The 14917-nt window shown below is 38.5% G+C and overlaps 1 protein-coding gene across 1 annotated transcript in view; it reads left to right on the top strand.

Moving 5' to 3' along the window:
- Positions 1-14917, top strand: part of FBN1 (fibrillin 1) — a 252572-nt gene that overhangs the window by 18508 nt on the left and 219147 nt on the right. The window contains exons 3-4 of the mRNA XM_079128081.1: positions 10244-10326; positions 12259-12357. Of these exons, the coding sequence (XP_078984207.1) occupies positions 10244-10326; positions 12259-12357 (182 nt within the window). The remainder of the gene's footprint in view (positions 1-10243; positions 10327-12258; positions 12358-14917) is intronic.

The following is a 14917-nucleotide window of genomic DNA, read 5'->3' as shown; positions in this document are numbered from 1 at the left end:
ACAGGATTTCAGGAAAGAGCTATGTTGGCAGTGGGGATGAGCAGGAGTGCCACTTTCTCAGTGCTCTGAACAGCGTCCCAGTGGCCTCTGTGTTGTTATAGACTGTGAAACTGGAGGTGGTTTTAGGACCATCCGGGTCGCCTTGGCCTTTGGCCTTTGTGCAATTCATTGTCTTCTGTGGCCAGCTCAGATGTTTGCCTGTATCTCCTGATGATTTTGTTTTGGAAGTTACTTTTCAAAAGACAAGACACATCCATGTTCAAGGGTATGTACAGCACACATTTCAAGTCCAACTGTGAGTAGATTTCAAATTATCTACATTTTGAATCTTTATGTTTCTCCCCATTCCTCAAACACTGCACATCTTAGAAGCTGACTGGTGTTTTTATCAGAGGGAGCAGGATAGGATTCTCAGCATACAGAAGCTAGCTCAGAATCAGAAATACTGATCTGCAAGAGGGAGTTTCTAAAATGTATTCCTTTTACATTGCTCTCTCCCCCAATATATTTTGTAAAATTTGTCTTAAAATTTTTATGTTTTGTAGACCTGGTAAGGGAAAACCAGAGCTCAAAAAATGTTGTACAAATGAGTTTGTAAAAAAGAGAACACATTCTCTTTGAGGTATTTATGGAAACATCTTCCTAATCTTCAATCTAAAAATCTTTAGCACTAATCTTGGAACATTTTATTCATAAATTCTCTTTTTTAAATTAGTGATTTAGGACATGTTTCCTTTGGGGTAGCCTTTGGGGAAGAAAAACTACTTCACTTCTCTGATTTTTTAGTTTCTTTATTTGAAAATGAGTATAGCAATACATTTTCTTGACAGGGTTTTGGGGAAAATTTGCATGATAATTTTGTAAATTATAAAGTTCTCTGAGAATGACTAATTATTTTTATTTTACAGTATGACTTCATATGGACTAGATAAAGTACTTATTTAATTCAATTCCTTCACATGTAGACTATTTTATTTAAAAATTTCCAGATATCTAAATGTTTAGAAATAAATGCTTACAATTTGGCTTCAATGGCAAAATAAAAAAAAAAAAAGCATGTCAAGTTTTATGCCCCTAAAATTAGGAAATGCTAATTTCAGTGAAATGAGCTCCATAGTTCTATGCTTTTACCCAGCTTTCTCTTTTTAGAAACTTAAAATTTGTCAATGATCTCTCTCTCTCTCTCTTTATTTTTTTACTTTTTAGTTTCTTAGCAACAGTGCTGTTCCTATTTTAATGAAAGAGTTTGGTAGAGAAATTTTTAAAAAAGATTCATTGCCTGTTGACTACTATGAAATAAAGTTTGAGCTAAAAGATCAATGAGTTTGAGCTATAAAATATGGAAGGCTTTTGAGATACACGTTTTTAAGTGATGCATTTGTAATATGAAAGAATTTCATTCTCAGACATCATGTATCCACTTATGGGTATCTTTTATTTTACATTTGATTTTTTAATTTTAATTTTTCAAAACTAAGAAAAGGGGAATGAAATGATATTGATTTCTTACTGGTAATTATATTTTTCCTTTATTTAATTTCTTATAAACCTTTCCAGTAAATTAAATACCACTGTGATAGAATTCTTGCTTGGGTATGTTGTTTAATTGTAAGTAGATTTGAAACCCTAAATCTTTATTCACCACTTAAGATTCAAGTACTGTATTAGCACCTGGGGTTACAAAGATAAATCTGAACTCTCTTTAAGGAACTCCCATTACAAAAGAGGATAATTATCCAATTCCAGGGGATCCAAAATGCTTGAATAACTTGGGTATAAGAATAAGGTTCAAAACTGACTTTCTTCTTTGCTTCATCTGGAAACCACTCTTTTTAGAAATAACTCATTCAATTCTTGGTCTTTGAGCCAGGTCTGGGTGCAGATTTTGTATTACAGTTGCTGGTGGGGTAGGATCTTCTGGTCTTTAAAAGAAATCAGGTATAGAGGGTTAGAACATCCTATAACTGATTTATGGGCTTATGGTTACTCCATATTGGCCCTAATGGTCTTGTGCTTGGGTTTGGATAGGGCATTGGACCTAGGGCTGGCTGCCCTCTCAGGACTGTGTGGGGTTGCTGGAGTTTAAGGTGTTCAGTTCTACAGATCACTGGGCAGCTTACTATAGCTGAGGCATGGTGGGTTTTCATGGCCAAGTTTCCTTCAGGTTGCCTGCTGTGGAATGTTCTCCATAAAACAACATTTTAAGTTGTGGTCAGGTTCCCAGACCAACCCACAATGACCTATTTAGCTGATAATGTAGCCTAGAGACCGCTATTTGACTAGCTTGGGGACTAAACCACCACCTATTAACATTGTTTCTGTTGGAAAGGCCATTCCAGCTTCTAAATACCAATGTGTAGAAATGAAATTTTAGAGCTTACCTGTTTGTCAGTTGGGAGCTGCCAGTATTCAGAACTAAAGTATCGAGTCACCTTGCACTCGCAGGTCCTGAGAACCCACTTCTATTCCTTATGCCTGACCCCATTGGCTGGTTTTCCTGTCTTTTTCTGGGGCTGCCAGAACATTCAAAAGATATTATCTCCCTGGACAGAACTCTTGGTTTGAGAATTTCTGGGAAGTGGTGAGAATCATGGTTTCAATCCGTTTTTCTTCTGCGGGTGATAACAAGGAGGTGAGGGAGCAGCGGATTCCATGATACCACCCCCAACCTGCCTCACTGTACAAGCTCTGGCTTACCTTCCTGCTTCACTTGTTTTGTGTTTTCAGTCATTTCTATAATTTTATCTACCCTTTGGAAAAGTACAGTGTGGCTTTGGCTTGAATAATATAAAGTGAATATCCCAGTCAAAGAAAATGTCATGGTAGTGCTTGAACTCACCGGGAAAGTGAACGGGGCTGCAGAGTTCTGGGAAGCAGTTCTTAAAAACATCATATGTTTTCACGATGTCATTGGTCAGATTTTCTCAGATATTCAAGAAATACAAATTTGAGATGTGCCATTTTTGGTGTTTGTTTTGTTTTGAGGCAGCCTTTCCTCATCCCTAAAGGGTCAAACAGTAGTTCCAAATTAGAAACAAATACACCTCTCCCTCCATATATTCAGTGGGAGCCCCTTTTACACAACCAGTCAGGGAGGCTCGCAGGCCAGGGACAGATCCCTTCTCCAGAGAGGAGGTGCAAAGTAGGCCAGCAAGTTAAATCATTGTTATTAGAACTTCAGGGGCCTCTCAGGTGGTTTAGCCATCTGAGCAGAATCCTGTGTTCTTAGTGATGTTTAATCCAGAGAACCAGAAGCATGGAGTGCCCTGCGCCTCAGAGGAGTCAGGCCTCACGGCACAGAGGTGTTCTTTCAACATCTGTGCTTCTGGTCTTTGTGGTTCAATGTCTTGTTTCCTGTTATAGTGCACCCCGTGGCTTTTTGAGCTTTAAATTCTTCCTTTTTTTTTTTTTCTCCCCAAAGAAAAACACATAGAAGCACATGTTCCAGTCTCCTATAAAAGATCCTAACAGGATTTAAATTGGCTGTCAGTTTAAAGTGACCTCCCAGATTTAGGGAACTGCCTTTTCAGCTTTCTCTTTCTTCATCTTTGTCTGTGTGTGGGGTAGAGGGCATGCCTGGGTGCCCACTGTTGTTAGCATTTATATTAGCATGGTAAATTTGTCACAGTTGTGAACCAATGTTGATACATACTCATCGTTTTGAAGCCTATTCTTCACATTTCCGTAGTTTTTCCCCTGATGTCATTTTTATGTTAAGGATTCCATTGAGGATGTCATATTATAGTCAGTTGTCAAGACTTCTTAGGCTATTAACAGTTTCTCAGACTGTCCTTGTTCTTTATGACCTTGGCAGTGTTACAGAGTGCTGGTCAGGAATTTTGTAGAATGAGCCTTAATTGGAATTCTTTGATGTTTTGGTCACCATTAAACTGGGGTTATGGGTTTGGGGAAGAGGATCACAGAGGCTGGGCTCCATTTTCATCACATCGTACCCAGAGTTTATGGTATCAAAATGACCTCACCGTTGTTGTAAACCTTGTTCACCTGGGCTAACGTAGTGTTAGCAGGTTTCTCCTCTATAATGTTACTCTTTTTTGCCCCTTTCCATTCTGTGCTCTTTGAACGGACGTCTGGATATGCAACCCACGTGTAAGGAGTAGGAGTTATGCTTCGTCTCCTCAGAGGTGGAGTGTCAGGCTTTGTAATGTACCAGCACAGGAGATTTGTCACTTCTCTCCCATTTGTACATTTATCCAATTATTTATTTATCAGCATGGACTCATGGATACTCATGGATATTTATTTTATAATTTGGGTTATAATGCAATGTTACCTTTGTGATTTTGTTGCTCAAAATTTCTAGCTCTGGGCATTTGGAGTTCTTTCATTTGGCACCTGTCCCTTGCCACTTCCCTGTCATTGTGGGTATTTGTTTGTGTAGCATTCTCTTACTTTCTGCAACTGCAAGATGCTGCAGACTCATCTTGTATATTTCCTTCCCAGTCTTAAGAATTGGTTGTTTCTCCCAGCATCTCTGGTACTTTTAGAGGAGAATGATCTAGAAACCAAGATCTGGGAATTAGATTGCTATTAGTCACTTTCATTTCTTATCTAACAGAGTGCCTGGTACATAATAGGTTCTCGTTAAACATTGCTGAATGGCTTTATGCTTGTGGGCATTGATCAGTCATGTATCTGTTGTGCACATGGTGGTGAACTTACTGATTACAAAGAAAGATGAACCGTGTAATGTTGCATCCAAGTTCAAGGTGGTAACAAAACACTTGATTGTATATGCCCTGAAAACAGGAACTGAAGATAGAGGGGGAAGGGAATATGAATCAGAGACAAGGACAAAAGGAGAGAGGAAAGAAGAGGTGAAGAAGGTAGGGAGGGAAGAAAGAGTGAGGGAGGAGAGTGAAAAACCAATTCTAGGTTTGGAGGACGTGATAATGAAGTCACTAGTCTACAGGCAATGGAGAAAGCAAGGAGGGAATGAAACTCTTGAAAACCAGAGTATGAACTATTCATTCTGTTCCTTTCTGGATTATTTTTATTAAGAAAAACTGCATGAAGTAGGTTAGAGAGGTTGGCTGGCTTGCATCTTCAAAGTAGAAAACCAGGATTGTCTGTGTCCCCGCCAGTGTTGATCCAGACAATCCAAAATTGAGTCTGTGATCTGCAGAGCCCAGCTGAAGCTTGAGGAGGCCACGGAAGCTGTTTTCATTACCAGGGTTTGACGTTTCATTCCTCCAGTTGTTGTGACTGGCAGACGGGCTGGGGCAGTCACACGTGGTATTCAAATCACTGCTGAGAGACTTGACCTCTGCCTTCAGCAAAGAAGCAGAATGAAGGTGCTAAAGCAAAGGTGGGGGTGGATTTGCAAAGGCTGTTGAAGCATTATAGGTACCTTCAGCAGACAGCACTCAGGGATTTTCTTTCTTCTTTTTATCTTGATAAAACTTTGTCAAAGAGCAAACAAAATCATGATGTGCAGTTAATAATACATGGAGTCCATTTGTGTAGGTAGTATAATTGTCCCATTATCTATCACATTTTTGTCAGTGGAAAGTGTTTTAATTCTGGAACAGTGGGATATTAAGGTATCATCTTGGGACATGTTACATGAGCTCTTGGGTGCCTTTTATTTTGTGAGGGATCATGCATTTTGATATCCCTTCACATTTATACTCAAGAGGTCAATTGTCATTTTTGCCTTAAAGATCAAAAAAGCAGGCTACTCATGGAGCAGGGTCAACCTCATTAGCCTTTATCTGATGCTTAATGTTCTCCTTGCCCAAGGTCTTAATCACTGCACAGGCTGGGAAACTCTCACATGTGAAATAAGAGCCCCCTGACCTTGTTTTTATTACCCCAACCTTGTCTGAAAAGGAGTTTGCACTTGGGAGAAGAAGCAGAAAGGCTATCTTGCTGTACGAAAGGCCAAACTTGCAGAAGTGGGTTCTGGCTAAGGAATGTGGACATGCTGCAGACATCTTGCACAGAGGCCAATTCTTGCAATGATGTGGTCAGATGTGGTAGAGCCCAGCTGTTTGCTCCATCGAGAGAGGCTTTAGTTAGCCCACACAATCTCTGAGTGCTGTGTCTGAACTGAATCCAAATATCAAGCCTGTTGAGGCTCACCCATCCCCCAGGGTGATGGAGTTGGGTTGTTACAGAGCACAGAATTCAAAGTAGTTGGTAAGAGAAGTTACAGATGAAGACTGGTATTTTAAAAAACGTAACACAGTGGTGAAGTGGAATATAGACTCCTGTGCCCCATGGACTGTTAGAATTCAGGTAAAAAGACAAAATATGCTTTATCTTTAGTCTATTGATGGATGTTGTATAATTTTTATTATGCATGTCACCACAAAAACCAGTGGGTGAAATATCATCTTGTCTTTTAAGTGCATCTCTGTTCTTACATAGTGGTCAAAAGAATGTAATCTGGGTGGAATCAGATTTCCTAAGTTACCATCCCCATTATATACTTCCAAGTTATGAGACCTGGGCTATTTAGTTTATCTTCCTATGTGCCATAGTTTCTACAGTATAAAAGATAAAGTAACAATAGAACTTATCTCAAAGAGTTGTTATGAGAATGAACGAAAGTATCTTTAACATTTAGCACAGAGTTCTTTCCCCTGCCAGGCATGGTGGCGCGTGCCTGTAATCCCAGCTGCTTGGGTGGCTGAGGCAGAAGAATTTCAAGTTCAAAGCCAGCCTCAGTAATTTATTGAGGCCCTAAGCAACTTAGCGAGACCCTGTCTCAAAATAAAAAATTAAAAAGAACTAGGGATGTGGCTCAGTGGTTAAGTGCCCTTGCGTTCAATCCCTGGTACACACGCACGAAAAAGTTCTTTTCTCTTTGAATTTTAATTCTTCAATTTACTGAATGCAACTGCTTTAACTCTGACTTTTTGGGGGCAATAGATTGGTGGAGATGGCTTTTGAGGAGAAAAGGAAGAGAAAATGGTGTGAATGATACACTTTCCTTTATACAAAAGAGTAACTTTATTAAAAATTTATCTTCTCTGTAAATGCTGTTTGTACTGAAACCTTAGAATAAAGTCTTTTATAATGGAAATAATCCAGCTCATTTCATTTAGACTTTACATATTTTACTGCTTTCCAACTTAAATAAGACATTCATTTATTTCTAGAATTAGAGCTGTTTTGTTTTTTTTTTTTTTTCCTGTGTGTAAGTAGAACAAATGCCACCCAGCTTGTTCGAATGAGCTCTGTGAGTTTGCAGTTCTGAAGACCAAAATTAGCAGGGGAGAAATTATATATCTTTCTATACTTTTTGTTAAGCCACACAATGTAATAATATTTAACTAAAAAAGTATTTAACTAAAGAATGAGTGGCAAGAAGAGTAAAAGTCATTGTCATGTGATATTGTTAATTGAAACAACTGAAATTAAATAATATATTACCTGTTAGAAAAGATAAAGTTATAAAACTGAAAAAGAGATGCAAATGCAATCATAATCTTCAATTATATATAGAATTTTAAGTAGAGTAAAATGAAAATGGAATACACTAATGAAAGGGAGCTGTGTGTGAAAGCTTCCGATTTGAAAGGTAAGATATTCATACTTTAAAAGTAATGTTGTGGGCTGGGGTTGTGGCTCAGTGGTAGAGCTCTTGTCTAACACGTGTGAGACACTGGATTTGATTCTCAGCACTGCATATAAATAAATAAAATAAAGGTCCATTGACAACTAAAAAAATATTTTAAAAAAAGTAATGTTGCCTTTAAAGATGGTGATCAAAGTGTAAGAGCACAATTTAAAAAAATCAACAGTTGTGGATAGGTATTAAATGACAAAAGAAAAGAAAGCTGCCTCTGCTTTCCAGGTCCTCATCTTTTAAGGCTAGTTTTAACCCCTTCTGTTCTGAATTCTTCTCATATTTACCTCTATAGCACCATTTACTATGCTTGTACTTCTGTGTTTAGATTTAAATGGTACCTATTGCTATGAAAGATGAGGACTTAATACTTTTTCTCTCTGCTTAATTTTTTTAAAATAATTGCAGTAGGACTTTATTTACTGGTTATTTTAAAACACTATGTAATAAACTCTTTCTTGGATCAGTTGCTTCCCCCCTGCCACCTTTCCTCCTGACTCGTTCCCCAGTTTTTTCATCTATCTGTCTCATTGCTTTCACACTATGAAGGTTTAGAACATTTTATTTCGTAACCATAGTGAACTGTAAGATCTTCCATGTTGTGACTGGAGATTGATTCTAAACACTGAAAAAAAATAAAGAGTCTTCATAGTACTATGGTTTTTTCAGGTACCTTGGGAAATCTTTTGCATATCTCACTTTGGAGGATCGAAATGACTGATTTGTGATCCTTTTCTGTTAGCTTTTTCACCCTGCTATATGTGTTGTTACTCCATAAATACACTCATTTTTGTTAGACAATATGACCTGATTTTTGTTTGAAAAACTTAGTTACTCCAGCCACAGGGCACCCTGCAAAGGCCCAGGGGTTCTGTGAAGCGATTCCAGGATTTGCTTTGGGGTTGGACTGGATCCAGGAGAACTGTCGTAATGGGCTGTTGGTGGGGAAGGTTTGAGGCAGTTGACTTTGGCCTGGATTGTCGTTTTAAATCAAGAGAAATTTTATAAAATTTGGAAGTTTTGAGTGTCTTCCTGCACATGCCCTAGCTTTCTACCCTGTCTTCTCTCACTCCTGTTTTTGAGATTCCTCAGTTTACCCAGGGAGTTCTGGATACTGATGTTTGGGACACTACTTTGTCATAGGATGGACAAAGCATTGAGAACTATTGGCTTAGAATCCTCAGTAAAAATACTGCTGTGACAGAATCCCTGGTAGTTCCTTTGACTGAGTTAGAAAATGAGTAGGAGCTTAGACCAGAAGATGATCCTATCATGATGATGATATGTGCTGCACACACATTGTCCTTTTCATACATGAAACCTTGCATGCAGACATTGTGGCAAGTATTTTATTATCCCAATGTGTACCCAAAAGAGCATCAGACTCAGAGAGGCCTTTAATTCATGCACATATTAAGCCTCTTTCCAGTTATTTCTCTTCTAACCATGGAGCAGCTCTGGGCTGCTGGAGTTAGGGTCTTTTCCCTAGCCCCTCCATCTTCCTTCCTGGCTCTCTTTCTGACCTTAGCATCAGTCAGTCTGAAGTATGCATTGTGTGCTGCAGAGTGATCCAGTCTTTCTGGGCTATGAAAAGAGTAGAGGACAGGGCAAAGACCTTACCTTGGTTCCCAGTCCTGCGTGAGGTGGAAGGAGATCTCAGAGGAAGTGCAGGAGAGCTCTGTGCCATTGCCTCTGGTCTGCATGTGGAGAGTGCCCCTCAACTGAGAAATACACTTCAACTGTGCTCTTGTGTTTAGAGGCTTATGCCTGTGGAACTACACTATTTCCGCTAGCAAGCCTTGGAACAGCATCTGGTTTGTGAAATTGATTGCAAAGCATTTGACCTTCAATGACTAGCTTTAACATTTAGGCTCAAAGGATGTGGCAGAAAAGTGAATATTTTCTTCTGGGTCTCTGTGTGTTACATTGTGTCTTATTTTCCAGTGAAGGAATAGCCAGCTCTTTACACAGTTGCTCCCTGACATTGTTAAATATGGATCATCTGCATTCTGAATGGAGGCCTTGCTCCAAGTCATGTGATGAACTGTCTGTAAACAAGAACCCCAGAGTGACATTGATTTTATTTTCCTATAACTGCTGGTATCAACTGTGTTTCTAAACCTTTGCTAAAAAAAATATTTACAAGTTTTGGCCTTTATTTTTTTCTGACTGATGTTAGACTTTGCATTCCTGTAATTTTGGTGAAAGGAAGAATGTGGTAACATTTTAGAGATGACCTGGGCCATAGGAAAAGAATACACACAGTTTGAAAGAATAGACATTTAGATACTTATGTGCAGTAGATTTTATTATGACCTTTTTAAAGCCAGATACGTAGAAATTTTATTGTTTAAATTAGATACCTATGACTCCATGAATTTTTACACCTGTGTATTACCATGCATTTTGCATCTCTGGATTTTATTCTGATGCACTGTAAACATAGCTGACATTAAGGAATATCCCCACTGAAATCATTATGTTAAAATGTCCCAAACTACTAAGCTAGCCTTGAGTGCCATGATTTTACTTTCTCTGTTTGCCAGGATTCATCCTGCTTTTTAACTTAAGGATTTTTACCTCCCTGTCATTTGGTCATATCTTCTTTTCTAAAAAAAAGTGTGGAACTTTATGTTTTTGTTTCAGACCTAATGTCTGTGGATCACGTTATAATGCTTACTGTTGTCCTGGATGGAAAACCTTACCTGGTGGAAATCAGTGTATTGTTCGTAAGTACACATTATTCTGCGTGTTCTTTTGTTACTTTGGTTGCATGATGATCCTTAGAATTTGATCCTTTGTAACCACGTGCCATTAATATGTTTAGAGTTGAACCTTTCAATGTTAAGCTTCTCCTTTTTCTGAAACCATATTAGGATTCCATTAGTTTTGTCAAAGTATTTTCACACTTTAACTTGGTGGCATCCTGTAGAATATTACTGAAATACAGAGCATAAAGCCATAGAGATACTTTGATGCAGGTTGTATGTCATTTGCATTTGTTGTGCCTGGATGCATAGACTACATGATCACTTTGATGAGATTTTGAGATAGAGAGTATCATTACTGATTTTCTTAATATAATTTCTAAATTTGTTGGCCATAGCAGGCCACAGCCTCCCCATACCATGCACATTGAATTAGGGTAGTCAAAAGCAGATCTAATTCTTAGACAAAGGTGAAAGGAAGGGGATAGAGTATCCAAGAAAGATCAGGAGAAAGACTAAGGAAGAACTCTGGAGGCACCAGACATTCTTTTTTAAAAATTTCTGCTGCATGGAAAAACCTCCAGATTCTCATAATAACAAAGTGTTGAGGGACAAATCACATGCCAGACAAGGTGCTATTTAATGGAGACACTAAGTCAAATGAGTGATGGTGTCTTCCCTCCATGAACCTTTATAGACATTATTCCTGTGAAATAAATTCCAGTTTTCAGAAAATCTCATTAGTGGAAAGGGGAAATTTAGTGATGAAAGGACATTAAGGAGTCACTAGGTCCACCTTCTCTCTTGGCCAATAATGTTTTACGGAGAAGAATAAAATATTTTAGGTAATATTTGCTTGGTGACCTGAAAAAGTTTACCCATTCCCAATTCTTGACTCTGACTAGAAAGCTGTGTTATTCTTTTGGTATACTGTGGTTCATTTTAAGATCAAAATTGAATCACTAGGAGGGTGAGATAGTGGTATTTGGAATTTTCTAAATGAGCTTGACAACAAAACCCTTTCCCAGTGTTCTGTAGAATTCTCTGAAAAATGTTATCTTCAGGTACTGAAATAAATGTTTATAGAATTCTTTGACAGCTTATTTCATAATAGTTTCTGTTCTCCATCCTAAGGTCTTTTCATGTTTTAACCCATAATGACCCATTGTCCCAGATATGAAACACCTATAAAAATTTTAAGCAACAAATATACCACTTATGGTAACTTTGAAATAATAGTCGAATATTATGTTCACAGAATGAAAACTTGGGACTTAATGAGTTTAATGCATTTAACTTAATGTATTTTAACCTGCACATCATGCTTGCCTCTCACAAGGCTGTGCAGGAACATACTATTTAAACTTACTCCTCTGGCCACTAGAAGAGAGTTTGGAACAAGCATGACATTTGTCTCTGGGTGGCATGAAAATATGAAACTCTCTCTAAGAGATGAATGGTTTCCTGGCTGGAATCGGAACTAGGGTAGTAGATTCCAGATCCTCCCCTTGGGCTGTCAGCATCATTCAGAACTGGACAAAAAATAAACATTGAACACTTAACAGTAAAATTGTCTCCCAAGAATATTGCTGCAATTTTTGAATCATTAAATCATAAAGTTAATAAAAAATGGAGTTCTTGTAAGCGTGTATTTAGGCACAAGATTTTGTTTTGTTTTTCCTTCCTTGCCTGCTTTTGATAGATCGAGTGTTATTGAGTAACTAAAGAGAGGCTGAGGACCACTGACGGGGTCAGGTCGCTACCAACTTCAAAGCTAGTTTTAGCCCAGAAGACTTGTTTTATAGATGAATATACCTGAGGCTTAAGGTCGTGTTCCAACAGCGGAGTTAATGAGGGGCCTCAGAGGCTGGGTCTCCTCATTTGAGTTCTGGGTCCCTGCAACTAACCCTGTGCTGAATCTACATGCTGACAGACTTCTGGTTTTATTCACAGCCATTTGCCGGCATTCCTGTGGGGATGGATTTTGTTCGAGGCCAAATATGTGCACTTGCCCATCTGGTCAGATATCTCCTTCCTGTGGCTCCAGATCCAGTGAGTCTAACATGTCATTATATATAATATTATTTTATGTGGTTACGCCCTATTTTCTCCTAAATTTGCTTTTGGCTTTTCTCTTTGCCTGCAATACATTTTTTCACGAGAACATCTGCCTTGTCTGCTTTGCCCAAAATACTTGGAAAGGCTTTCCTCAATCTGGCCTCCCATTTCCCTTCTTCACTCTTTATAGGAAAATTACCTATGGGGCATAGTTACTATGAATAACATAAAGATTGTGACCTTCTACGTAGGTATGGCCTTATTCATCTTTGTATCTCCAATGTAAACACTATAAAAGGTGCTCAATGAAATGATTGCTTAATGACCATTTTTGGTTCAAGAAAACAGGGCATTTTTCCTTGTGGTACTGAAATATGAATTTGATTAAAAACTTGTTTAAAACTTAAGACCCCTGCCTTTGCAAGAAGAAAATTTAGGGATTCTTTATGGCAGTTCCTGGGGACAATTTGTCATGAAGCACAAATGCAAATTCCTTTTCAGGATTTTGCCACTTTGTTCTATAATCATCATCCTATGATGCCAAATAAATGTCTATAGTTCATCATAAAGAGCCTTTGCTTTCTTATTCTACTTTTTTTTTGAAGTGTGGTGTCCACAGTAGTGAATTAGGGACACATGTGGGTTGAAAAGGAGGTGAGTCATTAGTTGTTTAAAAAGTTGAAGTTCATTTCTGTATAAACAGCCCCTCAATACCTTAACCGTCACCAAGGCAAAAACAAAAACAAAAACAAAATCTAGGGATCTTTTTCCATTTCCAATTCCTGGTGAGAAAACATGCTCTCTTTATAGTATGTTCTGTTTTTGACATGGTTTTAAGAAAAAAATGTTGTGGAGTAAATCTTTGTCTTTTTCAAGTAGCGATTTTGACGTGTCAAAATTCGTTACCTTTTAAGAGCCCTAACATTTAAATGTGTCTCTTCTAAGCCAGTTAACAGGCTAGGGCGAGTTATCTTGTGTAGCAGACCCTCTTGGTGTCCACTCACCTCCTTGTGAACACAGGTGAACGAGACGGACTCTGCCTGAGAGCTTCATATAATTTTTCTGGTGGGTCATCATGCCACTTCTAATCTATGTACAGGACAAGTTGGAAGTGCTGCAGAGTTAGTGGACTTAGAAGCAAATTTTAACCAATGACACATGGAGAGTTGTTGTATAAGTGCCCCAGCTTCCTTCCCTCCCAGTTGGGATAACTATGAGGTTTGTCCTGCACTGTCTCCTGAAGTTCTATACTGAATGGAAACCTTATCCACCAAGGCAGTAGACTTAATAATGTACTTTATTAGTTTCTTCCTTGTCCTACTCATCTATCAGTGTTTCATGGAGTTACTTCAAAAACAAACGACATCCATTGAAATTATTATCTGAGAATCTGCTTCTGGAGGAATCCAACCAAATACAACTTAATATTAAATACAGCCAGTTGTAGATTGGGATAGAAACTTTCCCATGGGGTGGTGACTTTTGCTGATTGCTCTAAGTGTAGCATATTATTACTTGACTTCAGCTTCGTTTTCAATGTACCTTCTTTAAGTAATAGCAGGTCCATTCAACACAGCAAGGATGCATGAGTTGGAGCAATAGAAAGAGGCAGAGAAATCAGGTTGGCAGCAATTCCAGGAATATGCTGGACATCTCTGTCTCTATCAGGAAGACCTCTAGCCTGCCACTGAGGAGTGATAGTCTCAGGGTTGGGGAAGAAGTATAGACCCCAAGTTGGGAATAGCTCCATCTCTCAGAATCAACTAAAACTTTACTTCTCTGGGGGAAGAAAATATGGCCAGATGGCAAAACTGGGTATCCAGCTTGAAAGGTCTTCAACGATAGTGGGAACTGCTTATTACTTCTCTGTCAAGTACAATTCATAAGATGTGGAGACAGGATGTTAGCAAGGGAAAGTGTGGTCTCAGTGTACTTCAAACTAGACATGGAATGGGAGGAGTGGAGTGGTAAGGTCCTGAGGCCAGATTTAGGCAAGACACTGAAGTCCAAGACTTGTGGGTGGTACTTTCTGAAGAAGTCTGGGTCTCATCTGTGATACCTGGATATTGGACAAAGAAATGTCCTATAGATGAGAGTGGTATAAGGAGGATGATCTGATTTTACCAGGATCTTTGAGGTATTTGGAGCCTTTAAAATGGTTGACTTGAGCTCCCCCTGAACTCATATTATCTATACAGCTTGCAAAATTTAAGATGTCAGGTTTTAAATTAAGGGTAACTAGAGACGATCAGAATTCCATTCTGATTCTTTGATATGCTAGGGAATAGCTAGCTGGCCATTACACAGAACTTTCTGGTGACAGGGTGGTAGCAATGTAGAGAGATCACTCTCTCCTGCTAATAGGATAACCTCAATTCAGTTAAATGTTTGCATTAACTACCTATCATTCTACTAAAAAGGGTCAGTTTAGATCATTTTACCAATTTTTCTTATGTTTAAATTCATATTTGCTATGTGATGGGGTGAAAAAGGACTAGCAAGTTGTGGCCCTCTGAGGACCTTAGTGTTCTCATCTGAAAACAGAAAGAAAGGA

This window comes from Sciurus vulgaris (genome assembly GCF_902686455.1).
Source record: "Sciurus vulgaris genome assembly, chromosome: 2".
Taxonomy (NCBI): domain Eukaryota; kingdom Metazoa; phylum Chordata; class Mammalia; order Rodentia; family Sciuridae; genus Sciurus; species Sciurus vulgaris.
The sequence above is the reverse complement of the archived record's forward strand: the minus strand, read 5'-3'. Positions and strand labels throughout refer to the sequence as shown.